We start from the raw sequence: 13,514 nt of genomic DNA, 5'->3' as shown, positions 1-13,514 counted from the left end.
CTCGTCCCGGGTACCGGCCCGAGCGGGGTTACTGTTTTATCATCAGGCATCTGCGTTTTATTTTGCCTTTCGGGGAGAAAACCTATTTTGAGACTTTACAGGCAATAATACTTTAAATAAACATTCTCGGGGCTGGTGCTAGATATGCTGGTTCTCTTGCTCTTTTAAAGATAGCACCCTAGTGCTTGCTACTCGGGAGCTGGGGGGGGCAGAGAAAAGACCAAAGGTCCCTAATGCGAGGAGGCCGCTGCGCCCGGGACGCTCCCAAGGAGCGCACTGCTGAGCGGACAGCCCGCTGCGGGCCTGACCCACAGACCCGGCGAGGGGCAGGCTGAGGACGGGATGCGCTCATCACACCGCCCCGGCGGCAGAGAGGGCACAGGAGGATTCCCCTCGGCTCGCGTCGCCCTCCAAGTGCCCAACTGCTGGGATTTCTCCCCAAACCCGTCCATCTCCCCCGCAGCGTCACAGGGAGCCGGCGGCCCCGGCGCAAGTTCCCCTCCCCGCGTGCCCCCGAAGCCGCCGGGCCTCCCCGCTGCAGTTGGGTTACGGCAACATATGCAGACACGATGTGCCGATTGTAACCTCATTTTCTGCTCTGCTGGACGGCGTGACCGGCATTTGTCACCCCGCGGCCCCCACGCCGGCCGCGGCCCCCGCGCGCCCGGGGCCGCCGCGGCCGCCCGGCTCCGTGCAGTCACTCAGGTAACAAACCCATAATCTCGCCCCGTTGCCATGATGGTTGAATTACACATAATTGTTCCCGCACAGTGATTGATTTCTGCCTGAATAGAGACCTCTGCCTTTTTTTTTTTTTCCTTTTTTTTTTTTCCTCCCTTTCCAGCGCGAGCGAGCGGCAGCCAAATCTCTGCGCCGAGGAGGAGGACGAGGAGGAGGAGGAGGAGGAGGAGGCAGCCGCCTTTGAAGAGATCAAAGCCAAGGCCGCGAGCAGTTGTGCGCCCTGGGAATATGGAAAGCCTTTATGCTCGCAACCCCATTTCCAACATGATGTTGGATTGCAGCTGCATTACATTCTGCCAGCATCCTTAATGCTTTTAGTATTGACTCTGACATCACCGATAGCTGCTTTCAAAGTAACAAAAGCGGAGGGGACGACTTATTTTCACAACTCGGTAATTGGAACATGCAAAGTTAGGGGAAGGCGGCATTTGTTTCTAATCTGAAATACAAAAGAGAGCACAGAAAATTATATAAGTTCCCCAAAATTAAAAACACGTTTTTCATATGGAAAGAACAGAGGGGGCATTTTTACAGCCGGGACCACACAAAATGAACTGATTATGCACATGCTTTTTCAAGCCTCCAGGCTGGAGTAAAAATATGATTGGGTAAGCGAGTGAAATTGGGATAAAACACTGTGACCTGCGGCACGGCGAGCCGCTCCGCGCACCTGATGCAGGGCGCAGCAGCGTGGTGCCTGGAGCCGCCCCCGCAGCCCCGCTCCGACGCCGCGGCCGCGCGCGGCGCTCCCGCTGCAGCTGCCCGACGCGCTGCGAACGAACACGACGGAAACACAGCTAATGATCTCCAAAGATAAAGAAGTTAAGGAAACAGGGGGCTTCCTCCCCGATGCGCTGCTCTTCTGTCACGCAGGAGCTGCCCTCAAGCTGCTCTTGTCACAATATTATTTTCAGAGGAGGGTCAAATGCCCCCACGTTCCTCCTCTCCCCGATCTGGCTGCATGAGTGAAAGCAAGAGAAAACCCCAGCAAGGAACACCATCCTGCACTGAGGCTAAAGGTGGGAAAAATATTTCCAGGCAACTTTTACAACTCGTCGGTGGGAAGGGAACAGGCAGGGACTGTGCAACGCTGAGCCCCTCTCTGCCTGCAGCCCGAGCCGCGCGAGCCCCGCAGCAAATACGTCTCTTATTTTTAAGACCCCCCTGAACAGGAGGCTGCACGAACAGCGACTTGAAAATAGGGCTGCTGCTGCTTGCAACGTGCTGGATGGTGAGGAATGTGCAAATAAAGCACAAGCTGTAGGAAATTAAACATTATAAGCTGCAAAGAATTAAACGTTATGAGCACCCGTGTATTAGCAATAAAAATAATTTCCTCTCAGCCATATCTCAGCCAGTTTTTCTCCTGCCGTTCTAAGGCTCCGTTTTTCTCTCCTCCCCAAAGTCATTAAAACCCCGAATCGAAGAGCGCAGCGGAGGGATCTGCCCTTCCTCCCTGTGGACACGGCGCTTATGTCCCTGTCACTTCAAGGCTGGAAAACCATCCTGCTTTTACTTTGACTGTTCCTTGACACACACGCCGCATCGAGGCTGACTCCAAAGCCAAACGTAGCAGGATCCTCTCCCAGAAGCAAAAGCTGATTCCTTTTCAGCAGCATTAAGAAAGAAGTCGTCCCTGCTCTAATGTATTTCCCACCACCACCACCATCCTCCTCCGCACACGGATCTGCTGCCGCTCTGGCTGGTGCTGCCGCCCGCTCCCACAGTGAGTCCCTCCAAACCACCCCAAGGAACAGAGCCGGGCAGTCACCGCAAGCTGAGGCCCCTCCTGCCTTGGGGACCCCCCTATTGCAGCTCCCTGCGCCGCCAGGACAGGAGACCCTGGGAATGGGCCCCTGGCTGCAAACTGGGCAGCAAAGACTCTCCAGCTCCCTCCACTTGCGACTGCAGGCCGGGCCGCGCTACCTGCGAGGCTCACACCATCGCCAGGAGGACGAGGTTCAGGGGGTTTTACCGTGCGTTGCTGATTTTTCCTTCCTGGGCACTTTTCTTCTGCATTTGCAGAGGATTCAGCACTCTGAGCCTATCAAACCTGCCAGCCCTCTCCTCACACTGAATTGTACTTGAGGGAGCTGGAGGACCTCATGAACCAGCAGTGGCCAGGACATATAGGAGATATAGGCCAGGCCATATAGGGGCTGCAGGTCCTGCATGCCCATGCAAAGTGGTGAAAGCCCAAGCACATTGCCTCCCCAGGAGCCTGGCAGGACTGAGCACGCGAGAACCAAACAAAAATTAAACATAAATAAAATAAATCAATGGCTACGCCCTGGGAGAGCAAGAGCGCGCGACACCCCTGCTGCCAAACTGGACTGACTCCGGATTTCCACGAGAGGGGCCGAGACGAGAGCGGCAGTGCAAAGGAAGATGCTGAGGGCTGCCCTCCCTGGGGGAAAAGCAACAACAGGCAGGGCAAAAAAGCAGTGGGAAGATACCACAGCTCTGCAAGGGCACAGAGGGGATAAAGAGAAGAAATTAAGAAGAGAATAAATTTTTGACAGAAAAGTTTTACACAAAAACCTCAGTGTGATTCCTTGGTCCTTAACGGGACAGCCGGGCGTGAGACACGGCCGCAGCCAGCCCTGCTGGGGACCTTCTCCCCATCTGCTCCACTTTTTAGTCAGACTGCGGGGCCAGGAAATTCTCCGTTACCCCGTCCACACACATCTCTCGTTTTAACTCCCTTGGCATCCTACTGTCTGTTGAATCACAGCATTACCGGAGTCTAAACACACACGATGGCAGATAATACAAAGGAGACATAGAAGCAGAAGTTGCTCTTTTTTTGCTGTGTTTTCATGAAAAAAGATACATATACGTATATATATTAATCAAAAAAGATATATGTATCTTCATCACTGAGTGGCCTTTCTGGTGCATTCCTGAAGGGAACTCAGGACCTGAGGGTTTCTCTCATGAGGAAACCTCCTGGCACTGGAACTGAGGCAAGATGCAGGCAGTAACACAGAAATGGCAGAAGTCAGCCCAAAACCCACTGCTGGGCTCGGGCTTCTTGCTCGTGCCTCAACACTACCTCAAGCAGCCCAAGGCGAGACCCCCAAGGAACCGCACAGGCTGCTTATTGCCCAAAGCTGAGGAGAAGTTTCATCCGGAAAATGTTGGCCAGAAAGATTCATTTAACAGAGCAGGGCTTTTTTATCCTACAGCGACAATAACTGTTTAACTAACAGAACATATTTACTTACAGTCTTGGAGCTAGATGGGCTTCGCAAAACCTCTCTGAAATCTCATTCTCTTCAAAAAGCCTCCTTCTGCCCCAGATGCAGAAGGTTTTCAAATGGCTTTGGTTGAGCAACATTTGCTGATCCTATTACACTCCTCACTGCCCCATGAGTCTCCAATAGCCCTGTTTCCCCTATACATACACCCAAATGCACCCACCCTGTAAAGAAAAAGAAAATATTTTTTTTAATTTAATTTTATCAGACCCAGGGAGAAGTACAAGTGGCTTTGGTAAAGCCCTTTAATCAACAAAGTTTTCAACAAAACACTATTTTGACCAGCTCTCCTAGAAGCTCTCGATACTTCCTCGTTACGGAGTATGAAGTCATCTTTTACAGGTCACTCTGATAAGAAGCTTAGTAGATGCCAGTTTTAAAAGCACGCCTGTAATCACACTGTCAATGTGTCTGAAGTGGTCTAAAAAAATTAGCTTTTTTTTTTTTTTTTTTTTTTTGCAATTTCCCTGTTCCGAGTTTTCCTTGTGAAGATTTGCATCTAAAGTAGGATCCCTGCACTGTTATCTGAGAAATTATTCTCAAAATAGCAGAGGGAGGACAAAAAAGGTCACAACACAAACAGGAAACTCCACACACTTAAAAGTTAAGCTTTTTTTCCCCCCCTCTTTTTCCTCGTTTCTTTCTCTTTTCCTTTAAGCCCAGCATAGCTTTCTATTCTCCCTGCACATGGGAGTCTATAAGACATGAAATGAAGTGACAGAGAAAGAGGATTTTGAGTAACTAAATTCTCAAATCCAGCATGCTCAGGCCAGTTCTCCAAACATGCACTTATTCTTTAAGTTAAATTACACTTGTGTGAGAAGGAGAAAACCAGGCAGGAAAAATAAAATACACAAATACGACTCAATATTCTGCCGTTGGAGGTCAGAGAAACAGCTTTAAAGGCATTTTTAGGGCAAGATATTTTACTTGCTTATGCTTTTCAAAATGCTTTTTAGTAGGTTTGGTATCTGGCTCTTTTCCTCAAAGAGTTTTGCCGTCTTGGCTATTCCTCATCTCAGCATCACAGTGCCAAGCATGTCCAAAGGCCCTGCCTTCCCCAAATGTGCCTGAATTGGAAGGTTTACACGACAAACTCATGAAGAGAAGTGTCACCTGCTACACTGAAATTGGCTCTGCACGAAGGAAGCTGTGAGGAGCCTCAAATCGAGGCGAACGACGCATGGGGGAGGCCGCTTTGCAACAAGGTGCAGACCAAACTCACCCGCTGCTTCACAGTGATTCCCAAAGCTGCGTTTACAAGGAGATATTCCCAAAGTTGCGTCATGTTATGGTGGCATTGCTCTGCCAGATGTCTCATAGACTGATGGTGGCAACTTTGCTGGCCACAGAGAGACCTTGAAATGGGACAGAACCACAATGAAACCGTTGGGACATGGGAGAATCAAGGGCAATGAAAAACATAAATGTTGCTTGTGATTACAGCTTATTTGCCTAACATGGTCCCAGTCCAACTTTGGAAGCACAGAGCCCAAACCGGCTGCTGGGGAAGAGCTGGGCTAGGGAGGGCCCTCACATGGACAGACGCCTTGGGAAGAAGACGCTCTCCAGCTTGCCAGACAAATACCAGCCCAAACAAACTCTCTATTTGAAGCTTTGGTGCCAAAGCTGGTGTCAATGGCACACTCACTTTCTAAGTTAGACCATCCCTTTTCTGAGTATTTGATCGAAGCCTCACAACTTCACACTTGCGGTTTTTGACGACTAAGCCTGTCCTAATGATTTCATGCCCCAACGCTGCCTGTGTTCGTGGCCACTTGGAGGAAATACAGCAATGTCGAACTGCCCTCTCAGCGTCATGAGAATACCAAAAAAAAGAGGGATTTAACAGCTTTGAAGATGCCAGGTGAAGACACTCAAGACGTTTCACCTCAACACGAGGTATCGCACAGGCTCTCGTGCAGAGGACGCGGGGGACACGGCTCATGCCATGCACAAGCGGATGGTCCTAAGGGCACATTAGCTCCCCCTGCACTTCCAGTGCAACCCCCGGAGAGGCAGCGCACACACTCTTACTCAAGCACTCCATCCCTTGCCTGCCGTGAGGACTGGGTCCCTCAAGGAGGGATCATGTCTGCGGGCAGGACCAGCACCACCAGCATCACACTACACACGCTCCAAGGACAGCCAAGCTGTAAGCTGATGGGGCTGTACGCTGAAACGCCAAGGGGCCATGGGACGTGTTTTGCTCCCACCAGCCACAGGGATGTGTTGCATGGGAGGGTCTGTCCTTGCCGGAGGAAAGCAGAGCTTGCAAGGGGACCAGTCACCAGCAGAGCAGCAGCGATGGGCGGCCTGGACACAGGCTGCAAATGCATAGGTGTATTAAAGCATCTAAAGCATACGTGCACATGTGTCTATTCATAAGCCAGAGGAGTATTTACCTTCAATAATTAACTGAAGAAGAGCACATGCCTCTAGTAGGACTTCAGAAATATTACAGTAGCAGCAAAATGCTTTTGGTGTGGGTTATTTCCTTCGCATACCAAGGGATATTCCCAGCGATAAACAGCACCGGAGAGGAGCCGGGCCGGTGGCTCTCCAGTCCTCCCAGCCATGTGGCACGGAGCTGGGAAAAGCCTTTTCCTCGTTGGATGCCCCAGCCTGCTTGGGGTTTTCTTCCAGGGCCATGTCTTCCGCAGCAAGCGGAGCCTGTAACAAGCTGCTCTTCACCACGGGAGGGGTTTCTGGCCACTCTGCAGCTAAGCTGCAATGTGCAGCATCATCCCCACCTCCACGCCGAACCGCGGGAGAACTCTGGGAGAAGGGCAGGAGAAGACCTGATCCGGAGAAGATCTGGCGAATACCATTTGCTTGCGCTGGTGGGACAGAGCTGTCTACAACCCTTGGGCTTTCCTACTTTAAGGCAAGAGAGAAACTAGTGCCAAGGGTCCCAATGCACGATGGGGAGCAGAAGCAGGACTCCGGGCACTGATGTTCTTACTTGACTCCTCTCTGGCTCCCAAAAAACCTCCTGCAAGCAAGTCAAGTCAGCCAGCCTTTCTGCAAAGAGGTGGCAAGATGCAGCCAGGGAAACATCCTGCCTGCCCCTGCTTGGATGCCGCTTGGATGCCACGCACGCTTGCTGTTTCTGCCCTCGTCCTTCCTCCCTTTCATCTTACCCATGCGACTGCTCCTGGGGTCCTCGCCTCTTGAGACAGAACTGCATCCCTAATGATGGCCATGCAGAGGCAGGCAAGTTCACAGGCAAAACTGGGGAGGCACTTTGCTTGCTACCATTTTTTTCCTTGTGTTCAGATTTCTGTGGCAGCGCCCCTCACCACTTCCAAGTGGATACACTGCATTTCAGAAGTCCCTCTGAGGTGTTTCTAGGGTTGTATCCTCCAAACTACTTAACACCGACTCCAGCAGCTAACAAACAGTTTAACCGCTAAGACAAAACCTCAGACTCCCTGAGCAGACAAGAGCGGGCAAGAGGGGGGTTCCAGAAATCCCACGGCTTACAACAGAAGGTCTCATCCACTGGGAGGAGCAAGGAGCGGAGACAAAACAATTTTCCAGATGAATTTGAGAGACAGAAACAATTCGTCAGTCTCCTCTCCGGTCCCCACGTTCCCACCGCACAGATGAGAAAGTTTAGAATAGGAAACTTAATCTTTTTTTTTTTTTTTTAAGTAAGAAAACCCCACACGTGTTTGTTAGAAAACAAACAGCTGCCTGCTGCCCCCCTCCTCAGTCCCCGTGTGGTGCTGAGAAACCACGGAGGGGTATCCGGAGCGCAGGCCGCTCGCTCGCCAGGTGCTCCCGCGGTTTGGGTTTTATCGCCTGGCTCTGCTCCTGCAGCTCCCTGCACCAGCCGCCTCGCAGCCAGCTGAGAAACACACAGACTGCTCCACGAGGCTCCCAACCTGCAAGCGACACCGTCCCACTCCTACAAAGGCAACTTGCAAAAGACAAACCAGGTACCAGTAAAATCCAAGGGGAAAAAGAAAGACAGGAAGCAGGATGAGACCACTGCAGCAACAGCAGCTGTGGGGAAAACAGCTGCCCCACAATTACACTTGGGTTTTCTTCTTTCAGGGTTTATTAGATATAATGTGCCCGATGACTACAGATGTACATTTCTTTTTCATTTATTTTACAGAACAAGAACTTAAAGCATTTGGCCCTTAAAACAAACAAACAAGCAAACAAAAAAAAGACCAAAAAAAAGATGTTTCATGTATATGTGTGTTGTTGGACTGCATAGAGCAGCTTTGACTAGCAAAAACAAAACAAAGCGAAAAAACACTCACACAAATATTATAGGTATATATGATATATATAACCCGGTCCCTCTGCCCACCGAATCAGCACAGGCTGGCCTGTGAATTCCCCGGATTTCAGGCTGCGCTGGGCGAGCTCTGGCTACACGTGTGACGCTGGAGGGGGCCCCGGCTGCCCCCGTCCTGCCCCAGCTGAGGACTTGCCTGCACGTGGCACGAGGCGAGGCGAGAGCCACAGCATCGCACCCCATGTGCTTGCTCCAGAAACAAAACGCAGAGCTTTATCTTTGCAATATATATGTATACATGCATTCATATACTTATATATATATATGTATATGCATACACACATATATATAGCCAGGCATAGTTGTGTCTGTCAGGGATGGTCCATTTCTCCGTTTCGCTGCATTTTACCAGGCGTGGGGTTGTCTGCACCTACCCACATCCTTTACACAGTTTGCAAAGGAGGGAGAAAGGGAGAAGGGGAAAAAAAAAAAACAGAAAAAAAAAGAAAAAAGAAAGGAAAGCAAAGGCCTGGGTGCCTGGGGCAGTGCGTTAATGCAGCCCTCAGGGCGAGAGGCAGCAGCGTGGCTTTGTGCTGCAAATGGTGCAGGCACAGGGGCAGCCACTGCTCCCTCCAGACCCCAGCGCCCGTCCCATGGGACATGGGACGAGGAAGAGAAGGAGGAGGAGAAGGAGGAGGAGGAGAAGGAGGAAGAAGTAGCACGGCTGGCAGCTACGAGCCCAGCAGACATCACAGCACGCGACTGAGGAAAGAAAGGGAAAATAAAGTACTAAATAATTTGGGCACGTAGCCCTGCGGGTGCCCAGAGAGGGCTCCAGACGGGACCCCAGCCCCGCCGCGGCTTCCTGCTTGCGGGGGCAGAGCTCCGCGGAGGCGCCGGAGCATCCCGTGGGATGGGCAAAGCGCTGAGTGAGCCCGGCCCCGCACCGAGAAGCCCAGCTCGAGACACCTTATCGGGGGCTAATGGGGGAACAGCAGGGGTAAAACAAAAAAAAAAGGTGTTATGAAGTTTCTCAGTCTGCAAATGGGCAGACTGGAGCCTCGGCGCTGCTGAAGCAGCCGTGTTCTTTTCCTCACTCCAAAGTTTTTGGAAGAGGGGTCGTTGCCGCTGCATGCACTCTCACACGCGCTATTTTGCATCGAACTGGCGCAGGCCTCTGCACTGCTGTTCACGTACAAACAAGGTCTCTTTTAAGAAGAGAAGCACAGAAAGCAGCCCCCTGCACAAGGTTTTGATGCTTGGAAATGCAAGTAATGACATGTTAACAAACAAACAAAAAAAGACAGGAAAAACAGACTAGGAAAAACAGACTGTAGCATCACTCTGAATCCCAACATCCAGTATTTTAACCTGCTTTGCTGTTATTAAATCACCAACACAAATTAGGCCCGGTCTTTTTGTTTCTGAAGCCAAAAGCCACAGCCTGGTAGGAAAACCAAGGACACAGCAGAACAAAATAAAGACAGGCTGATGGATAAAAAAAGCTGAGAGCCAGGAAGAGGGAAAGCTGCTTATCACTAGGAAATACCTGCATACAACTCCTGATATCCCAGCATAGGCAATGGCAGATACTGTCTTGCCAGAAGACACCTACAAGCAAATTTGCTTCCCACTCCACTCCAGTCCTACTAAAGCAATTTCCATGGCTAATTTCAGTGGTGCCTCCCCACCACCCTATCCGCATGCCAGCAAAGACACAAAGCGGGATTGACCCTCCAAACCCCAGAACACACCAAGACCCGGCCGAGATGCCTGTGCAGCAGCACGGGCAGACGCGGCGGCGCGGGGCACGCGGAGCCGCTCGGCCGGAGCGGGCAGTGACCGGCCGTGTGGGGCGAGCGTGGCAGCGGCGGCGGCGCAGAGTACGCTCGCGTCACGGCCGTGCCCGCGGGCGCACGAGGCCTTCGTGCAGAGCCAAGGGCCACAGGAGCGAGCAGCAAAGAGCAGTGCCACATCTGAAGGCAAGAGAGAAAACACCGAATCTTTCCAGCTTGCTAAGCAGCAACTTCAACAGCTCTCCTTCTAGACCTCTCTTTTCCCTCCGCAAACAGAGGAGTTAAAGCTCCCCAAAAACCTCACATGTGGCCTAGTCCCTGCAACGGGCATCTACATCTTCCCACCTCACGTTATCCCTCGGCATCAACCAGGGCTTTCCCTCCAGTCCTGCTCAGAGGTGCTTTTCCACCAGTAGCACAACCAACACCTCCGAGAGGGAGCCCTGAAATGCTGTGGGATAGAGCCTCTGAAGACTGAGAAGCTGTCTAAAAAAGATAAATAATAATAATAAAGCACAATCGCGCAGAGGAAGGCGCAGGCAACTCACTGTCCTGGGGATGGGCGGCGACAGGGATCCGTTCGGCATGTAGGGGTCGGTGTTCATATTTGGCATCATGATATACCCAGAATAACCAGAGTATGATGGTCCCTTGCCGTATAAGCCACTGTCCGGATGCTTTCCTAGGGAAGAGGAAACAATGGTCACATTATTCCCTGCAAAATGTGATTTTTGCAGGCCACTTTGATGGGCCTGGGTATTCCTGGGGATGCGCTGCATGCAAACGTCACCCTGTACAGGGCAACTGCTTCTGACAGAAAGTGGCCTGCAACAACACATAACTTTTTTCTTTTTTTTTTTTATTTTAAAGAAGACTTAATTCTTAAAGGAGCAAGCATGCTTAGTGAGGAATTCACACTTAAAAAGTGTGAGGGGAAAAAAAAAATATTTTGCAATCCTTTTATTTTGCTAGCTGCCATTCAAGTGGGCAGCCCCTCCAGTAGCGACACCACGCTTCTCAGGGAGCTGCTTTCCCCCATTTTACATATATTCCTCCTGGATTTATAGACGCAGGAGCACCACCAGGATGGACCTGCGGCACTGCTGTGAGGAAAGGCAGGACAGGGCAATGGTAAGTGGCAGGAGCAGTGTGTGCCACCAAGGACCCGCTCTGGCCACGCTCCCTGGCAAGGACGAGCGGGCAGGGGCTGCTTGCAGCGATACCCTCGTGATTTGGGGCAGGAGGAGGCTGCTGAGCACATGTGGCACCTGAGTGCAGAGGGGAGCCACGTGAGGAGCGCTGCTTTTGGTGGAAAACAAGGAATTTGGCCCCACTTTCTGCACGGAGACAGGCAGGGAGGGGGGTGAAGCGTCAACCATCCCTATGAGCTACCAGTCACTCACAGCTCCAGCCTCTGAGGGGTGCAAGGATGGAGAGACACCTTCTCCACCCCACTACCTGCCAAAACACCCAAACACTGCTGTTTTTCAGCTGATTAGTGGCTAATTTGGAGTACAATCACCAGAGAGCCCTGGCAAGGACCTGTCTTTATATGGGATTTGCGATACGATGCAGTTAGAAATCCTAACTTTGATTAAGAAAGAAAAAGGCGTCATACAGCTTCTGAATGCCACAACTCAGCTGTGCGGCATGAGTGAGGAGATAGATGTGCTTGAGCTGATATCCTAAAATTAGTTATTTCTTCCGCAAATGATCCATTTGGCCTACTTATCAGTTTCTAAACAACCAAATGCCATTTGGTCGCCCAAGATAAACGTGCTGCAGCTCGTCGCCTTTCAGAGCAAGCTCTGAGAGCGCGGCACAGCTCCACCACCACCCCCCTCGAGCTCCCGAAAAAGAGATGGGATTTGTGTTTTCCACAGGGATCCGCATCCTGCTGCATACGGTGCGGGCTCTCACCTTCCTCGGGATGCTCTCTGCCTTTATCATGGTAGGAGTCTGGCGCCTGGGTTTGCCTGGAAACCTAACCACAGAGAAGCCATCATTAAGAAGCAAGCAGGAAAAATAAATAAATAAATACATACATAAAAATAAATACATTAAAACAAAAAAGCAGGGAGTCATTTTATGGATGTTCATTTGCTGTTAACAACACTAGCTCTTCCTGAAAAGGACAGAGAAGGGGAGAAAAGTTACGACAACGATAAGCATCTTTGCTTTTCCTCTTAAGTCATTTTGAAGGCAACTGTAGGAGAGACGCCGGCACAAGTGCTCGCCTCATTCCGGCGCCGATAACTAGGCGGCTTTCCAAAGCTTTCCTAGCAGAAGCGCTGCACGAGAGGGGCTTGATTCAGAGGGGAAAAAGAAGATATTTCGAGCTTCGGCTTTCAGAAACTCTGATTGCTAACGTAACACTGCGGCCAATATTGCAAGCCAGGCTGCCCGCAGCATGAGGTGTAGGGGGGGAATAAAACAGAAATAAAACAAATGAAGAGCGGATGAGGTGAGAGCGCGGCGGCTCGCCCCGAAGTTGCTCTGAGCGCAGTCCTGGGCAATAGCCGGGCGGTTTGGGGCAACCCTCCCCCCTCGAGGTTCCCTCTGAAGCCTCCGGTGCGGGGGGCGCCTCAGGGCGCTCCTGCCCCGCCGGGGACGCGCGGCAACTTTCTCCCCTCACGAAGAAGGGCCATGTTGGGGGACGTCGGGCGGGTTCGGGGTGCGTTTCTCGAGGCAAGGGAGAGGACGGTGCCCCAAACCCTCTCCGGACCCCCCGGCCCAAGCCCGCACCTCGTGTCCGCCGGCGCTGGGCGCGATCTCGGACTCGTTGACGAGGGAGGACTTGATGTCGGCCAGGTCGCCCTCCTCCTCGGGGTGGCTGATCTCGGCGAAGATCTTCTCCTTCTGCGGGTCGCCCTCGTCCTTGAAGGGGATCATCTCGTCCGTGGCGCACAGCTCGGGGTCCCCCCCGCCGCCGCCGCCCGCGCCCGCTCCGGCCCCGCCGCCGGCCCCGCCGCCGCCTCCGGCCCCGCCGAGCTGAGGCATCGCCGCGGCGCCGGGCGCGCGAAGGGGCCGCGGCGGCGAGAAAGGGCGACTGAGGAGGGAAAAAAAGAGGAGAAAAAAAAAAAAAAAAAAAAAAGAGAGAAACGGGGAAAAAAACCCGCCACCCTCCTCCTCCTCCTCCCTACGCCAGCCCACCGCGCTCCCGCCGCTCGGCCGCTCGCACCAGGTAGCGGCGAGGGAGGCGGGGAGGGGGGAGGCACCGGCAGGGCGGCGGGGGAGGCGCGGAGCCCTCGCAAGTTTGGGCGGCGGCGGCGGCGCGAAGTTGCGGCGGGGCGGGCGCTGCGCGGGGCCGCGCGGGGCTGCGCGGAGCGGGGCGCGGGGCGGCGGCAACTTCAGCGTCGCGCCCGCCCCCGCCGCCCCGGGAGGGAGGATGAGGAGGGGGGGATGAAAGCGGAGCCGCCGCCGTGATTGACACGGCGGGGCCGCGCAGGGGGGCGCGCAGCG

At 52.7% G+C, this 13,514-nt stretch overlaps 1 protein-coding gene across 4 annotated transcripts in view; it reads right to left on the bottom strand.

Annotated features, from left to right (window-relative positions):
* LEF1 (lymphoid enhancer binding factor 1) overlaps positions 1-13,052 on the bottom strand; it is a 51,325-nt gene extending 38,273 nt beyond the window's left edge. For all 4 annotated transcript variants that reach the window (XM_088524019.1, XM_010226096.2, XM_088524021.1 and 1 more), the window contains exons 1-3: positions 12,798-13,052; positions 11,973-12,036; positions 10,601-10,734 (exon numbers count right to left, since the gene is read on the bottom strand). In XM_088524019.1, coding sequence (XP_088380145.1) covers positions 10,601-10,734; positions 11,973-12,036; positions 12,798-13,052 — 453 coding nt within the window. The remainder of the gene's footprint in view (positions 1-10,600; positions 10,735-11,972; positions 12,037-12,797) is intronic.
* Positions 13,053-13,514: the final 462 nt, after the last annotated feature.

This window comes from Tinamus guttatus, unplaced genomic scaffold (assembly GCF_059628265.1).
Source record: "Tinamus guttatus ecotype Peru unplaced genomic scaffold, ASM5962826v1 Tinamus_guttatus_pri_ptg000202l, whole genome shotgun sequence".
In the NCBI taxonomy this organism is placed as follows: Eukaryota; Metazoa; Chordata; class Aves; order Tinamiformes; family Tinamidae; genus Tinamus; species Tinamus guttatus.
This window is presented reverse-complemented; position numbering and strand designations above follow the sequence as displayed.